The following is a 27970-nucleotide window of genomic DNA, read 5'->3' on the forward strand; positions in this document are numbered from 1 at the left end:
AGAGAAAATATATTTAAAAAAAAACATATGAGCAAAAAATCCTCTGTGTCAAAACAAAGTGATTTATTAACATAGCGATAGTGCAGATCTTATTGGTTGCCAGTCTGTGATTGGAGATTCATCATAAAATGGCATAACTATTATTCTGTACAAAGTGGGCATGCCACAATTTTTTGTCAGGGCTGCCAGGTATAGATTGAGTTTGGTGGAGCAGTTATTAATCTTCATCTTATCTGGCTGAAGTGTCTAAAGATTGATCACCTAGATTTGAAAATGGTTGAGCTCTCCTGTAATGATGCATAAGATGCATGATATTATAGGGGCTGCATTGTGATAAAGTACACATTGATTTGCTGTGTAAAGGCTGCTTCATCTTTTAATTCTGAGCCGTATATTTATCAAGCTGGCCGATACCATCTCCTTTGAGATATTGCTTCATGTTGAGTTATTTCTCGGAGTTGATTCATCATTGTCTAGCATAACTCTATTCTATATGAAACCGTCCAAAAGAATAACAAAATGGTGATACTATCGCTAGGAAGATAAAATCAACTTTTTGATGAATCCCTGTGTTTTATGAAATTCTGTGCTAACAAATGAGTAGGACTTGATGAAATTTATCTCACCTCATTGCACAAGTTTCATTTAGAAACGGGAAGGAGAAAGCCAACTGAAGCGACTGCACACTGTTGTTTTTCACTTCTTAAACTCATTATTGTTCATTTCTTTGAGATTGATTAATTCTAGTTTTGAAGGTAAATATTTAATCCAAACAAAATGGAAAAATACTGTAAATTGCTGTTTATAATTTCTATGTATTGATCCACAAAATATATTTTTTTCTAAACCAAAAACTAGATTATTAATCATTGTTAAACGAGAAAGAAATTGTAGTATACATTCTTGGACGTGGACGGAAGACCCCCGGCTTCATAACTAGGATCACCTAAGTCCGTGGCACAACCCAGCCTGGGACTGAAGGGCTGCCCAACACTGCAGCCCTGGCATTGTTGCCTTGCAGACCCCTCATACATATGAACCGGCATTTTCTTAGCCTAGGAATAGGATGAAGATCGGTTCCTCACGCGGGACAGCATAATCACTATGGGACTCACCCACTAGCAACCGCTGCTACCCCTACCTCACCAATTTCATTTAGCGCACATAAACTTCAATCCAGCTGTGCCCTCTATCTTTGTGTTTATTTTTGTGTTATGTGTTATCTCCTTTTTTGTTACAAGATTTTTGCAGTGTAAAGCAGCATTGAGAATAGGTTCTGTTGCCCAGTGGCTCACTTCTATTAAGGTCTGACCAACTCATGTCCATAACCAACTTCAACAGCTTAGATTAGCATTGTCCACAGATATTATGCTTGACTTTCCTCCACATGCCAACCTAATCCTGCACGTTCACGATACGTTTACCTCTTACCTAACAGACATGTCTGGATAGCCTGACACTCTAGTTTAAATTACCCTAAAAAAATTTAGCACATCTTCACTATGCTATGACAATGTATGATCTTAAAATACTCTCTATTGCTAATGCATTAAAAAAAAAAAAAAAAAAGCGTGTAATGTTATCAATGCCACACAACTGTAATACAATGTTTGATCAGCTGTTTGCACCAGCTGTTGTGGCAGTGCAAACTTGCCTGTTTAACCTATGCACAATTAAAATAAAGAATAATAAAAAAAATGTTTTAAAATAAATATAGAATAACCGAGGAAGGCGCATTTGTTTAACATTCACTTGTTTTCATGCAAGCAAATTATAATTTAAAGTACTATTTGCCTGCTGGAAACTACTAGTTAAATAACCCTCTGCAATCTGAGACTGATCAGTCCTTATTAGCCAACTGTCACATGTAAAAATTTGTAAATAAAAAGCCTGTGGGGGTTCCCCACATTACCATAAGGGAGGTTGTGGCATATCTACTAAACAGTGAAAATTAGCAGCCATTGCTTCCCAGTTACTAGAAATGCTCCATACAAGTTAGTCATACAGGATAATCTGACTAAACTACTAGTTATCCTAGCAGTGCTGAATAGTGCATGAACAGATCCTGGAGTTACTAGACACCAGTCTAAAGTATGTATGTATGTTACACAGAATCCTGCTGTGTATTTGACACGGATCCACCATGTATGTTCATTGTTATTATATATACTTGTGGTTTCCATATTAATATAGGTTACCTACATTTATCAGTTTGTGTAGAAATGTATTTATTTATTTATACAATATTTTACCAGGAAAGATACATTGAGCTTTCTCTTGTTTTCAAGTACCGGTATGTCCTGGGTCCATAAAACATTGCATTGTTACAATAGGATACAATATTACAAAAATACAATATACAAACTATAAATATAGATACACATACACACATATATAAATTTAATACAATTGAAGACAAGACATACAATGTGTTTTTTTGGATGAGGTCTCTTCTAAACAGCTGACTCTATATAACTTAACATATTTGTCAGTGAGAGATAATTATCTCAGGAAGCACATTGTATGTAGGAAGAGATTTCAGCCACTCTCGACTCTTTCAAAAGCTTAATTTTTGATTCCGGTTTCTCACAGGGTTAAATATTAGAGGGAGCTTTGTCAAGAATTCAAAGGAATCTCAAATTTAAAGTAGCCAAACTGAAAGCATCTCTGGCTGGGAGAACTTTTCCGGTTTGACAATGTTGGCCTTACATTTTAAATTCACATTAAATACCCAACATTTCTCACTTTAGAAATTACCCTGTCAGTCATAACACCTTGTTAATGCAGAATTGAACATTTTAGTCAACAAGCTCCTACTCTGGTGATTTAAAAACGCAATTAATGTATGTATTCCAGATTCCATGGGATAATGTCAGGAGAGAATTGATTGAAGAGAAGAATCTTTTTCCTGAGACCGTTGACCAAATCGGAGCATACATCAGGCTTAATGGTATGAAGCATGGGAAATATCCTTAAAGGTGCTGATGATAAACCGAACACAATGAATACAATCAGACTAAAGGGCGTAATTTTAAGCCGTTCTTCTCGCGTACATTTGCAACCCAGAATAATTGGTTCTTGATCTGGCAAAAAAGATTTTATCTTGTGAAAGCTAATTAAAATGGAGTTGTGCCTGTGGAAATGCATCAGAAAAATACAGCATCCCAGTACACTGAAGCAGAAACATAAATTAAATTATAGATGCAATCACTAATCACTGCCCCAGTAAGTGTATTTCAGTTTGCTTACAAAATACAAAGTGCTAATTCCGATATAGCTACAGATGGTTGAGAAAATGTCCAAAAACAAACAAAGGAGGGAATGATTATTCAGAGGAGCACTGTCTTATAATTCCATTCTAAACAAACAAAGGATTTCATATTCTTAGTTCACACCTGAGGATATTTATCTGGTGCAGAGCTTAAGGAACGAACCTATCTATGGGATATGATTGACTTTGATTTTCACTTGTAAAGCAGTGTCTAGTTCACCACATGTGTTCAGGCTGGGGCTTGAGACAGTCAAATAAGTTTATTTGTGGAGGAACAAGGAAAAGCATTGGAAATAAAACAGAAAAGGAATAAATAGAAGGAGTTGTATAGGGTGGTTATTTAAGCTTAAAGTGTTACTCATGACATTTCACATGAAGTATAACCTGTTGGGCAACTTTACAACTTCTTTCTGTCCCTTTTCACAATCCAACCTAGGGTCATTGCACAGGTTGTGGCCGTGGTACAAGAAGGTCTCGAACACATAGGTCTGCAGGAAAATCAGTCAAGCTAATCAGTTTAGAAAGATTAGTATGGCATTCACACACCATCTATATCACTACCTCCTCTCTCCAGCTGTGGTGTCTGTACAGACAAAGGTTCAAAGACACCTTGTTCAAAGATATAACAATGAATAAACTTGTACCAACACCAGCCTTTGGCAGTATCACCCCTGCTGTGTGATTTATGCAACTTCTTCTACAAGCTGCATTTATGACTCCATAATCCACTGCTGGGCAGGAATGTGTGGGTTAAAATCAGAAAGCTGCTGATTTTGGGGAGTCTCTTCCGTGTCTGGAAGAGGGTATCTGCTGGTATTTAGGATTTTTAATTTTTTTTTTTTTTTTTTATGTGGGGTGGGGAGCATTATTTACATTAAATGGAACCAAAATCCCTTTAAATTATATAAAGAACATTTAGACTTTCAAAGGCTTTATCTAAACTATGCAATATATAAAGCAGCTTTTTCCATTGGGGTTTCCAATATCTCCATCTTTGCTGCCCTGTTTTTTTATTTAGTTTTTTTAAACCGTGCATTATTTCAAAGGTTTATATAAGAAAAAGTGGGAACTACATTTCCATATATATAATTGGAATGTTCACAAAAGATGGAGCTTCAGTCAAGTTATATTTCATTTGTTAACTCTACCTTTGAATATCAAGAGCATTACATACATCCAACAACTTGGCCTCTTCACACCATCGACCCCCACGGAATGACGATGGCAATGCATAAGCACATTGCTGTTCTCATTAGGTCCTATGGTTGAAGAAGTGTTTTAGGACACCTCACAAGTAATGACGGGAAGAGGGCAGACGGGAAATGACGGGAAGAGGGCAGAGGAGGAGAGTTGACGGAAAGAGGGCAGAAGAGGAGAGTTCTGGTGAGTGTCATGGAACAATTCATAGATGGCAGCTCTGTGAATCAAGACTTGACACAGTTCATGGAAAACTGATCCCTGAGCAAACACGCTACATTGGAGGGCAAAAGAGATTGGGGGCCAGGACAAAATTTATTTTAATAGTGATACTTTTTTTTTTAAACTTTATGTGTACAAATTTGTACACAAAAAAAGGGATTTAAAAAAACACTATGTTGCCATAGTTGGCATAACACTGCCTCAGTGGCATTTGAGAAAAGTGAATTGAATATCTAATGCAGAGATGAGATAAAGTAAATAGAAGTAATTTCTTTAGACTAACCACCTGGAAGGAAATGACATAAATATATTGTGCAAAAACTAGTCGATGGTATGTTAAAGCAGTTTACATATGCAACGGACATCACACTAATGTCCTGTTTATTTTCCATAGTTTTAAAAAATAACTTGTTAACGGTTTAGAACAACAAGATGTTCTAGAGTCATACAATAATGAGTATCATAGGTCTAGTAAAAGCTATTCATTCTGTTCTATACATCAATTGTTAAAGTTGCAAGTTCAGTTGTGGTCATATTCTATATATATATATATTGTGATCACAACATTCCTTCCAGACCCTCTTACACTATTTACTTACGATAGCTTAGGGTGAGGAAGTAGTGCCTGGGTGTCCGGAGGGCACAAATATGTATTTTCTATTCCCTCTCGAGTCTCCACATCCCTTCCCTCCTCATGACTAGTGCATCTGAGTTGCACTTGAGTAAAACAGAGCTACTAATGATGGCTAAAATTCAGGTGTAGGGGGGCGGGGCCTGGACATCATGGCGGCTGGACGTGCCTTGTGTGATCTCCGAGCTCAATCATCTTCCTAAGCCTGAAAAACCGCACACCAGCCAGCCAGGACCACCACAAAAGCCTGTAACCAGGACATACCTACCTCAGGAGCCAGCCGAGGTGCCCCGGGTCTGCCGCCCGCGGGTACGGGTCCAGGGAGTGAGGCCTAGTAGTATCGCCGGACGGGTGAGGCGGCCGATCCCCTGCTCTGTGCGACCTAGTGCCCTCCCAAGCCTGTAATACTGCCCTGTTCCCCCCTCCGGACTGGTGGGGGTTATCCCGGTCCACCCTAGCTTGAACGGGTTAACAAGCAAATTAACTCGACATATATCCATCGCTGCATACCACTCGCTCCCAAGCTGCTGCCACGCTCCAAAATGGCGGATGAACGCCAAACTACCACAGAGGACCATGGCCCGCCCGGGCAAAATCCACACAACGCCATCCCAAACATTTCACAGCGGCTGGATGACATCTTCCAAGCCTTCTGGCGCAAAATACAAGACCGCACCACAGCTCACCTACCACACCCGCAAAAGACGGGGCAGAGCGGAATCCCTCGGGAGAAACAGCCATCACAAGCGTCCACCTTGCCTGGGCCAAGAGCACTCCGAGGCATAGCCTCCACTCACCGACCAAGCAGGCTGAAAAGACCCTACAAAAGGCGAACACCTGTCGTACGCCACAGCAACCCCAAACAGGGGACAAATTTGACACAACAGGGCCTCCAGGTTAGTGGGACATGGGGGCCGGCTTCATATACCAACCAGGGCTGGAGGGAATTCCGGATCTGCCGGTCGAGTACAGACGGCGGACAATCCCACAGTCCAATACCACCCCTGCAGCCCGATCAGGACTCCCACACAACCTTACAGTTATTTCCCACGATGGGCATAGGCTGAATGGGAACGCACACCCCAGGAGAGTGCAGAGGTCCAAGCTCAGAACGCAAAACGGCCTCCTTACCCATGACTTGCTACAACCAGAGAACACTTAAGATAACCTATATGCCTGATCGCTTTGCTTGTTTTCTCTAATTTGCGCTTGACAGCTGTATAACAATGCCATAATGATCATATAATGTTGTGTTACACACGTGGAATGCTTTCCCTGATGGCCGGTAACCTACTCTTATACTCATATACCTGTCTGCCTGGCAACCTCTTGGTATTTTCCACCCGTGTTTTCTACAGTAAAGCATGCCATATATCTAAGATTTACATTATATAAGCACACATATAAGAGGGTCTCACAATTACCTTGCAACCACACGCCTGTACACATAGGACATGCATGTGTCACTCATGCCCTAACCATTTCAGGGAAAAGCTGTGTAGCTCCCTCTTGTACCATAACCTTAACAAAAATGTGCAGACGCAGCGACTTAGAGCACAGTACTAACTCTCAAGATCAATCTCTTATACAATATGTTTTAATGTGAATTTTGCTTGTCCCTGCCTTAGATGTCGCGACAATGCAGGTGGATATGTTCACCTATTATAAGCCTGTTTTATAAACTTGTTTTACAAGCCTGCTTTATACACCTGTTCTATAAGATTGTACTATAAGCCTGTTTTCTAAGCTATCAGAATTACGTTGAAAATTTAAAGTCATAATCCTAAATAGCATGATTTAAGCCTGTTCATAATTATAAAAATAGTGCATTGTACTACCATACCCTAATGCTTTCCATGTTGCACAATCTCTGTTTTGAATATGCATGCGGATTGCCTTTGGGGTACCACGTGCCTGAATGTTACCACCATATGCCCTGCAAAAATAAAGAATTCAAAAAAAAAAAAAAATTCAGGTGTAAATGAATAAGTGAATCCCATACACTTATAACAATTTTTGTATAGTTTCCATTACCATATCAAGCATCCTCTTTACTTACTGACCTTACCTGAAGTCTAATGCCCATGTTCAGTTGGTATTATTCTCCCTACCCATTTGTTTTCCTCTAGTTTTGGTTTTAATTGTTTTTTGCTTTTCGAGTATAAATTTGCCCTTGCTATATATGCCACCTCGGTTGTTAATGATACCATTTGTTTCACATTGTTATTCATTTAATTTCTATTCTCGTAAAAAATTTACAAATAGGGGGGCGGAGCTAAGCAACCGAGAGGGAAAGTCGCATGGCACATGAGCTCCGGCATAACCAAGCTCAAACTTACCAAAATCACGCTTTTGGCGTCACCTAGACGGCATTATAACAGCCCACCGAACCGACCGAAACCGTGACAACATAATGGGGCGAAAATCAAAGAAGCCCAAGCAAGATAACCCAAGGCAGGGCCCAAATATAGCTGAGCTGCTACGCCAAACACAAGGGGCGTCCAGGCCCAAAATGGCCGCTTACCCGGAAACCTTCCCTGACTTCTCCGACGACTTCTCCTCTGGAGAGGAGGATGCAGACCTCCCGATGGAGCCAACACCGAGACCGGGTACTCGGAGGGTAGACACCTCACCTGTGATGACGGCAGTTTTGAAATCACTGCTTGCTGACCTCCAGCGCGCCCTTCAATCGGACGTGGTGTCCCTACGGGCAGACATCCATGGCTTAACGGGGAGAATGGGAGCCCTGGAGACAAAATCCACTAACCACGCTTCCCAAATTGCAGCTCTGCAGCTGGAGGTACAGGGCCTCAAAGGCCAGAGCGAGGGATATGAGCGAAGACGCAAGGCGGGCCAATAACTTAAAAATCCAGGGCATCCCCGAGGACACCCCGGCAGATGAACTGCCACACATATTGCGCTGCCTAATGACGGCCCTGCTACCGCCACGACAAGCCAAAACAGCACAGCTGGATGGCTTCTTCCGAGCCCGAAAAACAGCTAAGGCACCCACCGCAACACCCAGAGATCTCATCGTACAATTCCAGCGCCACAAGGACAAGATGGCAGTCGTGGCGGCGTCCAGGGGAAGCGCGTCCTACCGCTTTGAATCTATGGATCTCGCATTCTATGCCGACCTTACTGGGAGTACACTCACTTAGAGAAAGTCCCTCAGGCCATTCACCACGCTGCTGAGGCAGGAAAACATACCCTACAAGTGGCTGCCGACCCAAGCCTTATGGATCCAGAAAGGAGAAACCAAGCTTACAGTAAGCACCCTCACAGAAGCAGTGGCGCTGTTACCTGTCCTGGGGCTGCCGACGGACTCTCTACACCCCACTACGATTCCAAGCGATATTCGGCGCATAACTGGAACCCGGACCGGGTGACCCCCTTTGTCCCACGAGGTCCATCAAGGGAACAATATGAAGCAGCAACAACCTGAAATCAGCAGATGAGAGCCACCACCCTAAGGACACTGTTCTAAGGCACAAGTATTTTATAATTTCTCATTTTAAATGTTCTCCGTTTACTGTTATGATGTTTCCATGACGACCGACCCTTCAAACAACCCATTTAGCTAGATGGCCTGTGAGCCATGAACCACTCCGCCCCACCTGACAGAATTTAAGCAGGGAACACACAACCCAACCTGACAGAGTCAGGCGTAACACCTGGCAATGCACAACACGACATGATAACCCACTATAGGGAACGTGTCACTTAAACACAACACTCCCTAAAATATTACCCGGCACACACTAGGCATACCTGACGGGCTAGACTCGGGCTTACCTGCACGCACAGCACACTGCATATTCCACACAAGCCTCACCTAGACGGGTACACACAGGGGACAACAAGCTACCGCGGGATACCGGGCACGAATCCCCAGCTATAGAGACTACTTTGTATACTGCGACTAAAACCAAAATGTGCAAGATATGACAAGCCATGCAATATTGTTTAAAGTCTAATGCTCTGTCGCAAAGCTGTTGTGGCAATGTGACTATATATGTTATTATACGCATAAATAAAATAAAGAATAAAAAAAAAAAATTTTTTTTTTTTACAAATAAAGATTTATAATAAAAAGGTACCGATAAGCCCCTGATAAAGATTAAAATGTGTCCAGAAATAGATGGAGATAGTGACATGTCACAGCAAAACAAAAGCCCTCATAATTTTTATTAGACATTTCTGCTTTGAAACCTTGGAAATAGACACACAGATCTTTTTTTACACTGCCCTTTGACATGTTATTGAAAGTAACTCCCTAGCGAAGGCAGCTGTAATTTATAATGGTGACAGGTGTTTTTGAGGGTGCCATCACCCACACAACTCTCAAAGAACTACGTCTGTCGCACTGTGAAAGCTTCTATTATATCCCAGTTGATTACTATCTTTATGAATTTCCGCATCCTGACTTCTGCTTTTTTTTTATCTTTATGAGGAAGATTGAGGGATTTTTTTTTTCTCTTGCATGAGAAATAAAAGCATTTGTGATAAAATGGTTTCTATATTCTGCTATTTATCTTGTTTACATGAAAAGTGCACAAAGTCCTCTGAGCATTGGTTTTTCGTGTTTTTGGATAATTCCACTAGTGGCATTATAGTTGTGTCAGCTTTGTAAGCAGATTAATTATAGAGATCCATAGAGAAAGTGGTGTGACATCCTGTGCAATAATTTTGAAAAGGGATGAGTTTGCGTGAGAGCAAGATTACAATTTACTCTGGCTAGTAAGGAAATCTTAATCTTTGCAAACCTATGAAACATAACATTACGTGTAATTGTGGACATCTCCGTGTTCAACGCATAGTTCATTATAAGCATCACTAAATTAAACTCTTTGTGGGAAACCTGCCACTAATGCCATTTCAATAAGTTTGGATCTTAAAGGAACACAAACAAGTCTTTCTTACCATATCGTGTTAAAAACAATATCTAGCCCCCCTGCTCCTCCCCCCCTAAATATAGTACATTTTACTTTAACTCCAGTCTCCTGGTGCTGGCTTAACCCCCAACCCGCCTCCTTAACTGACAACATCAGAAGCTCTCAGCCAATCACAATTATTTTCCATAGTAAAGCATTGGATTGGCTGAGATTGTCAATTCTGATTATCTCAGCGAACTTTTCAAACTCACCCTGTCACACCAACTGAAGACATTCATCATATAACACACACAGTCATGAAATGTAGCTTTGCCATAACACAATGCACAAAGGCCATAGACAGCCCCTGTAAACACAACACACTGCAAGCAGGATACTCTCTATCAGACACACACTTTCTAGCACATACACAGGTAGACAATGCCAGACAAACTCAGAAATACACACACCTGCACTTATGCATACATGACTGCCAGGCTATGTAACCATACCCCGCAATCGTGTGTAAGCATTTGGCATAATTGCTAATTACATTTGTTTATTGCAAAAAATTTAGTTTGCAAATTATGCAATAGAATGTAAGCTCGATTGAGCAGGGTCCTCTTCAACCTATTGTTCCTGTAAGTTTATTTGTAATTGTCCTATTTATAGTTAAATCCCCTCTCATAATATTGTAAAGCGCTACGGAATCTGTTGGCGCTATATAAATGGCAATAATAATAATAATAATAATAATAATAGCTTCAGAGAGTTCACAACGCAGCGGCACTGGGAGCCGCGACACTACAAGCCTCTGAACAATGAATATAGAGATTAGCTCTCTGTATCCAGCGCTGCAAGCCCGTCCTTCAATATAACTACAGCACCTTACACAGACAATGCAAACCCCTATGTATTTTCACTGTGGGTGTTCTAAATGGCCTCATGTTTGAATTTCGCCTAAGGCCTCACAAAGTCTAGAGTTGCCTCCTGGTGTCAAGGCGTAATAAAATATCGAGAAACAGGATAGTCAAGGAACATGCCGAAGTTAAAGGTGTACAGGATAACGAGAATATGAGTAGACAAGCCAAGTTCAGGATGGGAGTGTTTAGAAACGTTGCACTTCAACCCAAAGTCAATATCAGAAAATCGGAGAACACTCAAAAAACTTTTCGGCTACATGACACCACAACAGGGTAGGGGTGCCCTTGTGGACTGGGTTTATGTAGCCCTAGAGTCTGACACTCAAAAAAAATTTCGGCTACATGACACCACAACAGGGTAGGGGTGCCCTTGTGGACTGGGTTTATGTAGCCCTAGAGTCTGATGTCATCAAACTGATGCCAGAATGTTGTAGAAGTGCAGCGCCGGAATGACAACCGGTTTGTGCCATTCTGGCTATATAAAGCGCAGCGGGCATAGTGTTCTGCATCATTCTTGATGCTGCAATGATCTATGGTGTCATTATTTCGATGCTGAAATGAATAAGGATAAGTTGCATCATTTTTTACGTCATGATTTTTAACGGAGCTTTCCGTGTCAGAATTGATGCTGGAATGTTGCACGTCACCGCATTGAGTGATCAACGAATGCTCAACAAATCCCAGGTCGCCATGGCAACTTTGAATTTTGACATGTTATTTGTTAGCCCGTTCAGCGGAGATGGCCGACTGTCAGAGAATGGTACCGGCCGAGAATAGAGCGGGCGGCAAGGGAAGGAGCTGTAATCTTCATGCTCTTCTTCTTTTGCTGCCTTGCTAACCTTGCTGTGATGCTGGGAGCCAGAATATGATGTCACTCTGGCCCTGGCATCACTAAAGATTGTGTGACAGCAGCCCCATAGTGTTCCTTTAAATTAAAATAAAAAATTATTATTTGTGAGTGTATGAGAAAATGTTTGTCTGCCTGAGAGTGTGTCAGTGAGTGTGTGAATGCCTGTTTGTCAATGAGTTTGTCTGTTTAGATGACCGGCCCACTTTGATCGGATGGGAAAGGTGGTTTTGCTCACCTTTTTTAACACACCTTGCTGGTCTCTACGAGACAGGCCCACCACCATGGCTGAGATAATCAAACTTGATGATCTCATCCAAGCAAATGCTTTCCCATAGGAAAGCATTGAGAGGCTATTGTGCATGCGCTAATTAGCATCTCCTCGTAGAGATGCATTGACGTTTTCAAGTAAATTTGTCAAACCCTGTGGGCTGGTTAGAGGTTGGTACCCTGACAAGGTGATACTAAATATCTGTCATGGATATGACTTGTACTACGTTTATCATTACTGTGTTTACATTAGGGCATGTAGACCTCAGGCGTAATATTGTTCCTAAAATGTGTCTGTGGTTACCTACGTTTAAACTTTTTTTTTTTATTAATTATATAGGACTCTAAAGGTATACAAGTTCAATAAATAATAAAAAAAATTTGAGATGACCCACAAGGCTAACAAGCAGCAATAATACATAATGAAGTATGTTTACTAAATGCAATTATTGCCCCCGTAGGACTGTACAAAGTATACATTTAGAACACTGTATGATTAAGTAGATATGGCAATATTCATGTTCAATGATGAATAATATATATGTGTGTGTAAATATGGTATTGCTGTGATTTAACGTATTTGTTTTCATTTTTACTGCAGGCGGAGTGGACCTAATAGATCGCTTGTATAATGATTCAAAACTTTCCCAGAACAAATGGGTTATGGAGGGACTTGGTGACTTGAATCTACTGTACAAATATTTGGAACTCTTTGGTGTTGCAGATAAGGTATGTAATTCCCAACTGACTAAACTGCAGTTGTGAAGGCAGGGGTGGTGCCACATGTGCTTTGACGTTAGGGTAAAAAAGATGTTGATCAAATATCGAAATGTGATCAGTTTGTAGCAGTGCTTTAAAAAAAATCCTTGTTTACTTCACAATAACAATTTGATACCTGGGTCAATAAAGTGACATTAAACGTTCACTCTAGTACCATAAAGCAGTGTACTTTTGCTTCGAGAAAGTAATTTCTATTGATTTAAATTAGAGAACAAGCCTGATTAAAGGTAGTAAATAATATTTTTCAATAAATATGACAATGTGAATATTGTGTATGTAAGGAGGAGTGTATAAATTATTAATCTGAAGTATAAAAGTCAGAAAATGAAAATATAAAGAGACAAAAGAGTTACATAGGACACTGGCATGCACATATTTACACACAGAGTTCACATACAAGAAGCTGGTATACACACACAGTTCCACACACTTCCACACAGAAGACACACTTACTGACAGACAAACACACAGAGGACCCTGAGATACACTCACATTTACACACATTTACACTGACACACACGTAGGAAACTGACACACAATTATGCACAATAAACTAACATATACACACTTACACACAGAGGACACTGACACACACTCACTAATTTGACATACTAATAGACACACTCACTGATCCGACACACACATTCACTGACAGATAAATACACATTTTCTCACACACGCTCACAAATTATTATTTTTTAAATAATTTTTATTTAAGTCTGCCCAGTCTCCCTTCCTTTAGGAAAGTTGGATCCTTTCCCTATGGTCCAGTGCATATCCTTTCCCTGGGGTCCAGTGTGGGGCTTGTGTAATGTTCATGCTCTTCCAGGACTGCTCCCATGCATGCTGTTTATTGATGCCAGGGCAGGAGTGATGTCACAACCTGGCTCCCGGTATTAACGCAGGGCGCGAGAGGGAGAAGTGCTGGAAGATCATGAGTACAGCTCCTTCTCTGCCATCTCTGTCTATCTGTATAACTGTCATTGTGTTTGTCTGTGTATATGTATGACTGTCATTGTGTGTTTCTGTGTGTGTGCGTATCTTTATGTCTGTCAGTGTGTGTATCTGTATGTCTGTCTGTCTATGTACATCTGCATGTCTGTCAGTGTGTGTGTGTGTGTGTGTGTGTGTGTGTGTATATGTATCTATATTTTTAATTTTGGCTCCTACCTACTTCAAAGTTGTGCAGGTCTTCTCTATAGCTTCCAGACGTGCTTTAGGGTTTAGCTGGCTCTCCTCTCTGTCTTATTTTATAGAAGTGCAGATTTCAAGACAGTACAGTTTCCTGCTTGCTTTCTTTGAACGAGTGTCTCCCACAGGCAAGGATTGAATTCAGTGTTTCTCTATGAGAGGCATCTTATTGACAGAGCAGAGGTGCAGTGAGAAGATGGTCTCGCTGCAGGAAAAAAGTCGAGAAACGTTTTATTAAAAAATTAACTAGTTTCTCCCCAGCCACAGTTTAACTCATTACATAGGGTTTTATAGTTTTGTAAGAGTTAAACTGCAGGTGATATCAATTTATGCACAGTTTTGTGACTAATCCTCACCTCTTATAGAAAATGACGACAGTATCAAAGGTAGTATTGTTGACAGAAGGATGTTTAATTTAGCCTATGGGTTCAAAACTCAGTAATGAGTCAAAGTGTGTTTTAGGAATGAGGAATTTCTATCACCTAACATTCATGCTATGTACTTCTGGTCACCGGGCAAAAGTTTTGTGTTTGATTTTTGCCCTTAGTTCCATGGGTAAGTGGCAGAGGGTCCTTGGAGAAGTCAGGGCCAAGCAAGAACGTGTAATCTGAAACTCTCCTAGGAGCAGACCACAATCATTACCACTTCCAGTCTTGGAGCTTACTAATGAGCTAGTGAGCACCCTATATTATTTCAAGCCTGTGCTCTACTCACTGAGTGCCAGGACCATGGGGGAGAAATCATTGAGGTCTGCACCTGCCAAAGTGTAGACATTGTCCTCTAAAGCATCAGGGAGTTTAACTACCACTAGATTACCAGGGATATAGCATCCTCACTGGACAACTAGAGATCATGTCCCCCTCCCCACAGAGAGCTAAGCGTGAACAGCACACACCACATACGTACATACATTACACAACACATAGCTAGCGCATGCATTACACACAGAGACCGCACACACATTGGGCGAGGGCAGAGGGAGACATTCAGGATTATTCACTAAAACTAAAATGATATCTAAATGGAATACTGAGGCAAAACTTAAATTGTGACTGTAGTTGAGTTGGAGAATATTTCCTGATTTTCATTCTTTGCCTGATTATTTTTATTTGGATTTCATTTGCAAAAATTCTCGAGTTAGTGATTAACCTTATGTCCATGGATCTTGGCAGGGGCCCCAATCTATAATTATTTTGTGTGTCCACTAAGTAGATGGTCAGGACAGACAAGTAGATTGGTCTATTGCTTTGGTCTCTTGCACAAGTAGCATTTTTTAAGAATTCCAAACCCATGTGTGAGCTTTTTATTTAACAGAACACTCCATTCACCATAACTACTTCATCAGAATATTTATGAAGCTATTATGCTAGGAGGTCCATGGTGTCACTTTACCTGTAGTGGTTAATCCGTTAACACATGGTTTAACCCCAATGTTGTTTACCTCTGCTCTTCTGATATTTTCCAAGGCATGAATCAGGAAGCATCAAACAGGGGTACCGTGATTAGTTTAGAGAGTCAGCTGATGCTCTAACCCAATCAGTAGCTCCCTATTCATAATATTGCTTGAACAAAATATGTAAGTTTCTCAAGCCATTTTCTGAATGGGAAGCTACTGACTGGCTACGCTGTCAAATGCTTCCTAATTCAAGCCTCAGACAAGAGTGGAACGAAAGGGGCAGATCTAGACTGTGCTGGATTCACACTTTGTGATAAAACCTTTAATTAACGGTTTAATCCCTAAAGTTAAGTCAGAGCCAGGGACCGCCAGTGACCATAAAAGCTTCATTCTGATGAAGTAGTTATGGTGCATAGCGGTTTATATTTTATAAAGTGTTAAGATATGACCTAACAATCTAAATGTATATGTTGAATTTGATATCACAGCCTCTCAATTCTAAGAAATTTAAGGAATTACTTTGTTTATGTCGCGATAGCCACCCCCTAGTTATGACACACACAGCCTCCTTTTTTCCTTCAGGATTGCGTATATGGAAGCTGAGTGAGTAACAGCAAGGGGAGATATGGCTTGGGCTGCACAAAGTGATTTAACTGCTGAATTACAGAGAATTGTGCAGTTAGACTGCAGGGGCATTGTCTGCACACCAAAACTGCTTCATTAAGCTAAAGCTGTTTGGTGCTAAAAATGTTCCTTTAATAAACAGATCACTGGACAGAAGTTTGTCTTATCCTTGTATATATTTTTATGAATCCTTTATAATAATTTTTTTTATATATATATAATGAAAAATGCATTTGCTGTCACTTCTTGATGTTCTCTTACTGTCCTTTGTAAATGCTGGTCAACATTTTACACCAAACATAGCCTATTGTCTACAAACATTTAATCAATTTTGCTTTCCCATTAGGTTTCTGTTGACCTAGGACTAGCACGTGGGTTAGATTATTACACTGGTGTAATTTACGAAGCCGTGTTGGTCCCTTCATCTCAACAGAATAATCATTTGCAAGACATGGTCCACGTTGGTAGTGTGGCGGGTGGAGGACGTTATGATGATCTGGTTGGCATGTTTGACTCTAAGGGGAGGAAAGTTCCTTGTGTGGGAATGAGTATTGGGATTGAAAGGATATTTTCTATAGTAGAGAAAAAAGCCATGGTAAGATATATTCTGTATTTGAAGGGTTACATTTCTTAACATAGCTTTTTGTCCAAACATATTTTAAATCATTACTACTCAAATTGGCCTTCAAGCCCTATCTGCTAATACATGAGTTAGGAATTAAACGATTCTGTTCCAGGGATAATGACAGCTGGTGCTCCATCAGGATTGTGTTGAGCAATATTAACATACACACTAAAAGTACATTTATACACAGGGTTACATTTAGATTGATGGCACATATAGAATGGTTTGCATAGCTAGTTCTGGTCAATGTGAGAACTACTCCTCATCAACATACAACATGACATATTTGGTGTGTTTTGAATATAACTTTAACCAGGGTCTAGTGCAAATTGTTTTTAAACCAGAGCCTTCCAAGGTATAGATGTCTTATATAAAGGTTTCAAGCAGATAGCAGTAGGCCTTTGCTACAATTTAGTATCTTGTTTTAAATTGACTGTTCAATAGCAATTAATTTAAAAGGGAACTTTTAATATTGTATTTACTTCCCTGTATTTAACATACAATCATGGGAAAAATAAAGTACAGCCTCTTTAAATTCCATGGTCTTACATATAAGACATAATAACGTAATGTCCCTTAACAGATCCTAAAATTAGGTAAATGCAATCTTAGATGAACAACATATTACACCGTGTCATGATTTATTTACTATAAATAAATCCAAAACGGAGAAGCCATGTGTGAAAAACAAAGTACAACCTTACTGCTTCCATAGAAAGTACGAGGCTACGTAACAGACAGTCATGCTATTCAAATGCCTTTGACTAATTGATCATCATCAAGTGCGACCATCTCTATAAAAGGCAAAGTTTTATCTGTTTGTCGGTCTAGAGCAGTGGTTCCAAAACCAGTCCTCATGGAACCCCAACCAGTCCTCGATTTAGGAATTACCGAGTTGTGCCTAATGTGTTTTTTTTTTTTTAAATAAAAACACCTTAGACACAACCGGGTTATCCCTAAATCCAGGACTGGTTGGGGTTCCTTGAGGACTGTTTTGGGAACCACTGCTCTAGAGTATTCAGGTGTGTGTTAACACAATGCCAAGGAGGAAAGACATCAATAATGACCTTAGAAAAGCAATTGTTGCTGCCAATCAAACTGGGAAGGGTTATAAGGCCATTTACAAACAATTTAAAGTACATCACTCTGAAGTGCTAAAGATTACTCAAAAGTGGGAAACATTTAAGACAGTTGCCCATCTGCATTTTATGCATTTACATGTATTTTGAGGTGTGAAAAATAAAATGTAATGTAGATATTTACATCTCTTGTCCTTCAACTGGGCGCCACCATGTTAGCTGTCTTATAATCATTGCTATAAGCATTGTCCTTTGCACCTGGAAGTAGGAATACAGAAAGCATACAGAGAAGATGACAAATAAAACATGTTTTCTGTTTACCCTCCTCAAACGCAATGTATTCCCTGACTGTGTTTAGATTGAACTGGACTGGACTGATATAATTTGCCAAATATATTTATAGTTTCATTTAAATATTCTATTGTATTATATTTGATTGTTGCCCTTTACATTGATTACTGACAGGTTCTTGCTTTCCCAATATTAATTAGCAATCCGTGGAGAAAATAAGAACAACAGAGACTCAGGTCCTTGTAGCTTCGGCTCAGAAAATGTTTTTAGAAAAAAGGATGAGGATTATTTCCACTCTTTGGAACTCAGGAATTAAAGTAAGCAGATTTTCATTTAACAGATCAGTAATATAATATATCCACATTCATGTAAATCAGTTGTGTCTCAAATATGAACACGTACACACTTATAAATCTCAGAAATGACGTGGCTAAAGCTAAAAAAAAAAGTAACAAAATACAGATAGGGATAAAATAGTATGACTTAATTTTTGTTTTTAAAAGCAAGTTTTGGATGTGTCTTGGCTGCACTTTTTAAATGATTTATTTAGAGAAGTCATCATTATAGTCTACTGTTTTTTTTAGATAAATAATTTGGAAAGCTTATTAAATCAAAACGTCACAAATCTAGAAGCCAGACCTTTTTAATGGTACCATATTGAACCTTTTAGTCACACTAATCCCGTATGGAATACATGCATATATTGGATGACTTTCTTACATTAAATAATTTTTCTTGTTCGGTGCTGTGACAAATTACTGTACAGAGATAGACAAAACAGTGCAGTGGAAGTGTGGTCTTATTTTTAGGCGATAGATATCCTTAAAGAGAATTTGTTTTGAATATCTTTATTGTTGTCGTAATATAAACGCATTTAGCGAACCGAGTCATATTAAAGCAAATATTTGCCCACGCAGGGGCCGAAACATTGGTAAGTAAAGGTATAAACAGTTTGTCGCTTACGCAGAAGCTAATTAGTCTTAGCCTGTATAACATGACATAATGGATTGGTTCATATTGTCAACTGGCCTATGTACTCAGATTAGTTTTACAACTGTGTTATAGTTTTTTGTATACTTATTGTTGCCGTAGCATATGTGCGTGTGGCTCCTGCTTGTATGAGTAGGCATAAGTCGCCCACGCTAGGGCGCATATATACGGTGCTTATGTCAGTATGCATTACGTCGCCTATGCAGAGGCCATCTGGTTCATGTTGGTGTAATACCGTTTGCTTATGCTTGGTCAGTTGTTCTCACTTGACCCTGTTAGTGCTCGTGACGTACCATTGTCTAGTCTGCTCTGGTGTCTTTTGGTACAGTGTGTCTACCCAGTGCCTCCTGAGGGGCTTATCTCTAACTTTTTACTCTGTATTGTGTTGCACCAGTTCGTGTTTTGGTATGGTGCCCGTGCTGCCAAGCATCTATTGCCTTGTGTCTCTTGTCGTGTTGTGGTCGTGGTTGGCTGTACCCTAATCTCGTTTGGTCTGGTAATAGGTGTAGTTTGTGCGTGTGTCTTGCTATGTTGCCCTACCTACGGCTATGGGTGTCTCGGTAGTTTGTGTGTTCTGGGCGCTGCGGGGCTCTAGGTTCCGCTTTGTGATAGCTTGTTTGGGTATCTGACTGTCGTTGCGTGTTGTAGGCGGATTGGTATCTCCGCCGCCTAGTGTGGCTGCTTCAGTCCTGGGTGGTATTCTATTGTGGTGTGACTGTGTGGCTGATTCGGTTCCCGTGTGCTGTTCCCTATTCGGCTAAGCCGAGGTCTTGTGCCTATTGATGTTCGGTGAGTGGTGCCCGTTCCCGTGTCCTGGTATCTCTCTTTGTGAGGTTCGTCGGGGCTTAGTTGTGCGTATGTGTGTGTGTTTCGTTGTGAAGTGTTGGGTTTCTGTACCCTGTGCGCTTTTTTTTTTTTCTCCCCTGGGTGGCTTACATTAGTGTCCCCCTCCTTGTCACGGTTGGTCGTGTACTCATATCGGGTGTGGGTATTTTTGGCATTATGTAGTGTTGTGTCGTTCGTACGGTGTCTCCCGTCCGTCGTGTTGAGCGGGGGTGTCCAGTTTTAGATCTGTCAGTCTAGGTTTGCTTCTGTGTCCGTCTTGTGTGGTGCGTTAGCGGGTCTGGTCTGGTGTCCGTATGGGGGGGTAGGTAGTGTGGTTCAGGTAGGGGGGGGGTTATGCGTGTCTCCATCCCCTGCTGCTGCCCCCCTTCGCCACGTCCCTCCGCTCCCCGTCTGGTCTCCCGGTCGCTCTCTCCCGCCTCTCGACCCGTCCGGCTATTGCGGGGCCAGGTGTCGTTGAAAGTCGTTTGATGTGGTTATTCTCAGCCAGTGGAACCAGCGTTTGGTGTATCTGTCTCTGAGTTTCGGGGTGTTTGCCTTTATATCTTCGTATTTCCTGGTGTTATCCACCTCCTCCACCCATCTTGATATCGGTGGTATGCTTGCCTGCTTCCAATAGACAGGGATGGTCGCTTTGGCTGCGTTCAGCAACCGCGGTATTATGGATCTGCCGTATAGCTGTGTGGCCATGTCGGTGTGATGGAGGAGAAAGGCCGCCGGGGACCTCTGGAGCATCTCGTCTGTTACTTCGTGTATGATGCCTCTGACCGTGTCCCAGAATGGCTGTATCCGTGTGCATGACCACCAGACATGAAGGAATGTGCCTGCCTCCTCCCCGCATCTCCAGCAGGTGTCTGGTATGTCTGGGTTCCTGATGTGTAATGCCGTTGGTGTCAGATACCACCTGGTAAGGATCTTGTAGGAGTTTTCCTGTAGGCGTGCTGAGCTAGGCGTTTTTTGTATCAGGGTGAGGCATTTGTCCCAGTCAGCTTCTGACATGGCCTCGTCCAGGTCTTCTTCCCATTTTCTTATGCAGGGCGGTGCCAGTATGTATCTACTGGTGATCAGTATAGTGTATATCTGTGAGATGGCTCTGGGTGTTTCCGCGTCTTGCGTGCAGAGGCGTTCGAATTGTGTCAGGTCTCTCGTCAGGGATGGCCTTTGCGGGATCGACCTGGCGTATTGGGAGAGTTGTGCTCTGGCCAGTGTGTGTGAGAACGTCAGTGGTCTGTCCGGGAAGAGGTCTGTTAACTGCCGAATATTGAATGGGTGTTCGAGGACGTCCACCATACGAGGGATTGTCGGGCGTCCTGCTGGGCTCGGTGTGGGGCCTAGGTCTCCCGCTGGGTAGTCCGGGTTGCCCCTTAGTGGCAGCAGCGGGCCCGGGTCGGTCGTCAGGTGTTGTTTGTGGCCCTGTCTGTGCCAGATCCTCATGGTCGCTGTCACGAAGGGGTTGGCAATGCGTTTGCGTCTGTATGCCGCCGCGGGTATCCAGGGTAGTGTTCGGAGGTCGCAGTTAATGGTGTCCGATTCCAGTTGGGTCCATGGCTTTGTGCCGCTGGCTATTGTCCAGCTGGCGACTCTTGTCAGGTGTGTTGCAATATAGTATTTCTCAAAGTCGGGGAGCGCCAGGCCCCCTCGAAGCTTAGGTAGGATTAACTGGGTGTGTGCTATGCGTGGGGACTTGCCTTTCCAGACGAACGAGCGGACCTCTGCCCTCAGTGCCTTGAAGAATGTTTGCGGGGCATGTATCGGTACTGCTTGGAACACAAACAGCAGCTTGGGCAGTAGTGTCATCTTGACCGCATTTATCCTTCCCAGCCACGAGATGTATAGGGCGTTCCATTTATGCAGTTCCTCCGTCGCTTTTTTCAATATGGGAAGGTAGTTTTGCGTGTATAGGTCTGCCGGGTTTGGGGTGAGCCAGACCCCTAGATATCGCATGCGGTGGTCACACCAGCGGTACGGGTGTTGTCTCTGAAGGGTCAGTCTTTCCGCGTGTTTGATGGTTAAGTTCAGTATCTCCGACTTAGAGTAATTAATTTTTAAGTTTGACACCCTTCCGTATTCCTCAAATTCTTTCTGTATCGCTGGTAGAGAGGTCTGTGGGTTCGTGACCACAAATAGCATGTCATCAGCGTACGCTAGTGTTTTGTGGTGTGTGTTCCCTATCTTGAGCCCCTGGATGTCTGCGTTGCGTCTGATCCTGTTTAGGAATGGCTCCAGCGTCAGCGCGAATAGTAGCGGTGAGAGTGGACAGCCTTGTCTGGTCCCATTGTGGATCCGAAACGGGTCCGTCAGTGCGCCGTTGATCCTGAGTCGTGCCGTCGGGCAGGTGTACAGTGCCCTCACCCAAAGACCGTATTTCGGCCCTATGGCATGGAGGCTTTCCATTAGCATATCCCAGTCCACCCTGTCGAACGCCTTCTCAGCGTCTGTAGACAGGAGGAGGGTTCCGTGCCGTTGGGTTCTGACGTGTGCTATGATGTTTAGTGCCCGTATTGTATTGTCCCTCACCTCCCTGCCCGGGATGAATCCCGTTTGGTCCGGGTGGATCACGGCTGGTAGTAAGGGCGCCAGTCTCAATGCCAGGACGCTGGCGAGGAGTTTGATGTCTGTGTTTAGCACCGATATCGGGCGATAGCTTGGGCACAGTGTCGGGTCTTTACCCTCCTTTGGGAGTAAGGTGATGTTCGCCGAGGTGAACTGGGCTGTCGGCGTGGCTCCTTCTTGAATGGAGTTCAGGGCTTGCAGTAGTTTCGGGACGATGTCTTGGGCAAATACTTTGTAGTATTGAAGGGGGAGTCCGTCGGGTCCCGGTGCCCTGCCTGTTTTTGCCTTCTTAATTGCGAGTGCCAGTTCTTCCGGCGTGATGGGGGCTTCGAGTGCTTCTCGGTCGGCCTCCTGTATTTCTCGCATATGAGCCGAGTCCAGGTAGCTACGTATGGCCCGGAGTTTGTGAGGTTGCAGGTCTCCCGGTTCGTCTCGCCGGAGGTGGTATAGACCCTGGTAGTAGGTGTGGAATTCCGTCGCAATCTGGTCTGGGAGGTGTTTAAGCCGTTGCTGTGCGTCTTTTATTTTGGGGATGTATAGTTGGGTTTTACGTTGTTTCAGTAGGCTCGCCAGCAATCTCCCGCATTTATCTCCATGTTCGTGTATCATGTGTCTATAGTGTTGGTATGAGCGTTGGATTGCTCGGTTGAGGTGTGTTGTGAGTTGTGTTCGTTTGGCCGTTAGGTCTCTGTACGTTTGTGCGTCGAGGGTGCGTTTGTGTCTGGCCTCTAGGGTCGCTATGTCTTTGCCGAGTTCAAGCGTCTCCTGCACTGCCGCCTTCTTGCGGGTTGCGCATATGGCAATGATCTGGCTCCTTACCACCGTTTTATGCGCTTCCCAGCACGTCAGCGGCGTCACGTCCCCTGTCTCGTTGTTGTGGAAGTAGTCCCTTATGGTGTTGCCTATCTTGTCCATCTCCACCACGTCTGAAAGGATGGATTCGTTTAGTCTCCATGACATCTGCCTGGGTCTGTATAACGGCGATTTCAGCCGTATTCGTATCGGATTGTGATCCGACCATGTCATCGGCAGAATCTCCGCGTTTTGAAGTAGGTTTAGGTTGTAGTGGGACATCAGGAAGTAGTCCAATCTCGTGTACGTCGAGTGTGTTTGTGAGTAGAAGGTGTAGTCCCTGGTTGTTGGGTGTAGCGCTCGCCAGCAATCCGCTAATTGGTGGAGGTGTAGAAGGCGGAGAGTGTTGGCGTGTCTGTTGTGTGGTGTCGCTTCGTGCAGGGTCGTGGAATCCTGGTCCGGGTGTAGTGCCAGATTCAGATCCCCCCCGACGACCAGGGTGCCTTCCGTGAATTTCATAAAGGTGCTTAGGGCGTCCCGAAGGAAGTGGTGTTGTTTCGTGTTCGGAGCGTATACGTTGGCGAATGTGTAGAGTTGATCTGCAATTGTGCCTTTAGTGAAAATATACCTGCCTTCTTTGCACCTGAGGGTTGCTAGTTCTGTGTATGGAATTCTGCTTGAAAAAAGAATGCACACGCCTTGTGTGCGTTTATCCGGGTTGTTACTGAAGTACCCTGTTCGGAAGTTGCGGTCCTTCAGGGCTGGTGCCCTGCCTTCTTGGAAGTGCGTTTCTTGGATAAACGCCACCGATGCCTTGTAGTGTTTCAGGTCCCTCAGGAGTCTTGTGCGTTTTTCTCTGATGTTGAGGCCATGTACGTTGTAGGAGACTATGCTCAGGTCTTCCCGGGTGAACCCGCTGGGGCCCGGAGCCGGCATCGTCTGGGCAGCCGCAGGGGGTGGATAGTCGGGTAGGTACAAGAAGGGCTGTGGGTAAGGTCGTGGGTCGTGAGCTTGTATAACCTTGTACTGTCTCGTGTCAGGCCTTGTCAGGGGCTTGTGTCGCTCGGGTCTGTGCGTGTTGTATAGTAACTGTGCACTCTTGGTGAATGGACAATCGTCCCGGTGGATCGACCTGTCAGCCCAACCGATAGGTGGGTTCGGGTTGTTCCTGGGAGTTGTGCGTCCCCTTTGTGTCGGGGGCTACTGTGTCCTATACCTGTGGGGGTGTCGGGTATCTCGTCCGTGGTGGACTTTCCCTCCGCGTGGCGGAAATAGTAAGTAGTACTATTGGTAGTCTGTGGTCCTTCGTCTCCTAAGTGGCTTTGTGGCTGTGGCTTCCTTTTGGTCTCTCATTGTGTGTTGGACTTTTGTCCATGTGTGCGTGATGTGCTAGGCATTATATGTGTTTTCCCTGCCGCGTTCCTACTTCTGTTCTGAGTTGAAGTCGTGTTGCCGTGGGCCTGTTGTGCCATGTGGGGTGGGTCTAGTGCACTGTTTAGCTGAAGTTCAGTGAGGGATGGGCTAATCATCATCGTGGAGTGGGGGAATGTCGCTATTTGGCATTTAATGTTTGTGCGTGTCCTGTAGGGCCTATGGGGTGGGGCGCCTTGCGGTGTGGGGGGGCCTATGTAGATTCTGGACCATGTCTCGGCGCTGGCTGCCATTTGGCGTGTGGGTGGTCTGGTACCCTCCTGTCGTGCCGCCTAGTATTGGCTTTTCCTCTGTTATAGCTGTGGGTGTGTTAAGTCTGGGCCTCTGCGCTGTGCGTATCGTCGTGTTTGTCTCCCTAGACGTGTGTCGTGCTCTGCTATATCGTACGTCTGTGCGAGGCAACTGCTCCGACTGATCACTGTCCTGTCAGGGATAATAAATTTTGTGCAGTATAACATATAGCCATAACATTTAATAGTTACATATTGTACATATTCAGTTTTTTGCCTCCCTTCTCCCATTTGTGTATATCTTGTGGCCCCGATTGTTCGGGCTGGGTGGCTAACCTGACCCCCTCTCGCCTCGACATGGGATCCCAACCGCTGTGCCCGACTCGTGTGCCTTCCTCTGGGGGGCTGAGGGCTTGTATATTAATCTCCTGTTTTTTTTTTTTTGGGTTGGGTCGTCTCTCCCCCTTCCTTCCCCCTATTTCCCACCCCCCATCTTAACATATATTGGTGTTTGCTCCCTGCGCCGGCCCTCCCCCACCCTCCTCTCTTCCCCCCCTCCCACCTCTCCCCTTCCCTCCCTCTCCTGTCTGTCTTAAGTGTATCCCATCTGCCTGCCTTAATTGCGTTTCCTTCGTTCCTTTCCCCTAACTTGTCTCACTCCCTTCCCGGTGATGCGGGTATGATACCCCCTCCCCCCTCCCCCCCTCCTCCCCAGGTGTCGTCCCGTATATTTCACCCATCCCCCACCCCTTTCCGGTTAAGTGTTGAAGCATGAGTCTGCTTGGAAACCTGTCCAAAGTGCACCTCCGGTGGCAGTTCTGCAAGGGAGTTATCGTGTCCGTTCATGCGTCAGTTTGCTCCCCACGTTGCCCACCGTGGTGGTCCCACCAGTCCCCCTCCCCAAAGTGTCCTGGCTGCCCCCCCTGCGTCTCAGTTGGCGGTTTATGCGTGTCCCTGTGGTTATCCTTGCGTGGAATCCCCCGTGGTGTGCGGCTGATATGGCTGGTGTCCCCTGTGCCCCGTAGCCCACTTTCCCCCACCCCAATTTTTGTAGGCATGTGTGGTATGAGTGGGTTAATCCCCACTGTCGTTACTCACGGTTACGATGCTCTGTGCGGTTGTGCTTAAGTCCCCCATCCCGTGCCCCGGCTGCGCTGCTTGGTGCTTGGTTACTGCTCCCTCCTCACTGGGCCCTGGTGCCCATCGCGTTGTTGCTGTTGCTGGGGTCTTTGCGGGCCAGCGTTGGGTCTGCGTGGTAGTTGTGGTCCCGGTGGTTGTTGGAGGAACGATCTCGCCAACCAGTCTGGTACCTGTTGTGGCGGGAGGCCCAGGCTGCGTAGGAATCCCGGGACGTCTCCTGGCTTCCTTACGAACAATTGGTCTTGTCCGTGTCTTGCAGAAAGTGAGAACGGTTAGCCCCAGCGATACTGGATGCCTGCCTGTTGTAGGGCTGATGTTACTGGGCGTAGGGCTCTTCTGGCTTGTAAGGTATATCTGGACAAATCTTGGTAAATGGAAATGGCTTGGCCTGCCATGCGGACAGTGCCCATGCGGCGGGCTGTGCGTAGTATGTCTTCTTTGAGGTGGTGATTGTCTAGGCAGCATATTATATCTCTGGGTTGTTCTTCTGGAGCTGGTATCGGTCTCAGGGCCCTATGCGCTCGGACCAGGCCTATTCTGGGTATTTGTTGGCCGCCCAAGACTTGGGTGAAAATTTGCCTGAGGAGGTCTGGTATGTTCTCCGAGGGGCCTCCCTCCCTTACTCCGCGTACCCGCAGATTCATTCTGCGGCCGCGGTTGTCTAGGTCGTCTACCCATGTAGTAAGGTAGGCTATATCTGCCTCCTGGCTCACTACGGCCGTGTTTGTCTGCTCCACGTCTGTCCTCAGTGCCCTGGTCTCAGTTTCCGTCACCGCCATTCGGGCCTCCATGTTTGCCATGTCTAAGCGTAGTTGGGCCACTTCCTCGCGGACCACGCGGCCTAGTCGGTCTGAGAGGGCGTCAAAGTCTGACTTGGTAAGTAGGTTAGGTAGGATGTCTCTCCACTCACCGTCTTGCTGCCTCTGCTGGGGTTCAGAGGGTGTTGGGGAGAATCTGGCTGGTGTGGATGGGAGTGATTCGTTGGACTGGCTTGCAGCCTCCATCTCCCGTTGCGGCGACTGCGCCCGGGCCGCAGCTTGGAGGTATGCCCGGATTGTGTGGTCTCCCCCGTGTCCGGAGGGTCTTGGGGTGCTGGCAGGGTCTGCCTGTCGTTTTGTGCGGCCCATCTGTGGCGGGTATGAGAGCCAGTTTCGCCGATGTGCGGTCAGTGATTGCGGGCGCCACGAGGAGCTCAGGGTCTAAGCGGCCATCTTCTCCGGCTGCCGGACACGCCCCTCTTAAAGAGAATTTGTAGCCACTTACCTTTGCCTTCGCTCTTCCGCAGCAAACACTTTAGAGAAGTCCACCCACGCTTCTCCTCTGCTGCTAGCAGCGCCGGCTAGGAGGTTTCCATAGGAACCACATCGCATGCACACAGACAAAAGATAGAGTTTTTCCCAAACTATACATTTGCTAGCAGAACTGCTAGCACAATGTGTAGACGGAATTTAAGGTCTTTTTAAAGAGCGTAAGTTTTTTGTTTTTTTAAATACATGTAAAGACTTGTCATTAATTCATGATTATCATGGTAAGTCTTTTTAAAATTACATCTTTCTATAGTGAAATCGGTGCATTGACAAATATGAGCACACCAAGCAATAAAATGTCTTTCTCGTAGGCAGAGATGCTTTACAAGGAGAATCCGAAATTTCTGACTCAGCTGCATTATTGTGAAGAGAGGGGAATCCCTTTAATGGCCATTATTGGAGAAGAGGAACTAAAAGATGATGTTGTCAAGCTACGAGTAGTTTCTACTAGAGATGAGGTAAG

The 27970-nt window shown here is 44.1% G+C and overlaps 1 protein-coding gene across 2 annotated transcripts in view; it reads left to right on the forward strand.

The window, feature by feature from the left end:
• The window catches only part of LOC134602753 (histidine--tRNA ligase, cytoplasmic-like), an 80544-nt gene that overhangs the window by 51263 nt on the left and 1311 nt on the right, over nt 1-27970 (forward strand). For both annotated transcript variants that reach the window (XM_063448052.1, XM_063448051.1), the window contains exons 9-13: nt 2857-2950; nt 12837-12964; nt 16573-16821; nt 18422-18538; nt 27819-27965. In XM_063448052.1, coding sequence (XP_063304122.1) covers nt 2857-2950; nt 12837-12964; nt 16573-16821; nt 18422-18538; nt 27819-27965 — 735 coding nt within the window. The remainder of the gene's footprint in view (nt 1-2856; nt 2951-12836; nt 12965-16572; nt 16822-18421; nt 18539-27818; nt 27966-27970) is intronic.

This window comes from Pelobates fuscus, chromosome 3 (genome assembly GCF_036172605.1).
Source record: "Pelobates fuscus isolate aPelFus1 chromosome 3, aPelFus1.pri, whole genome shotgun sequence".
Lineage (NCBI taxonomy): Eukaryota > Metazoa > Chordata > Amphibia > Anura > Pelobatidae > Pelobates > Pelobates fuscus.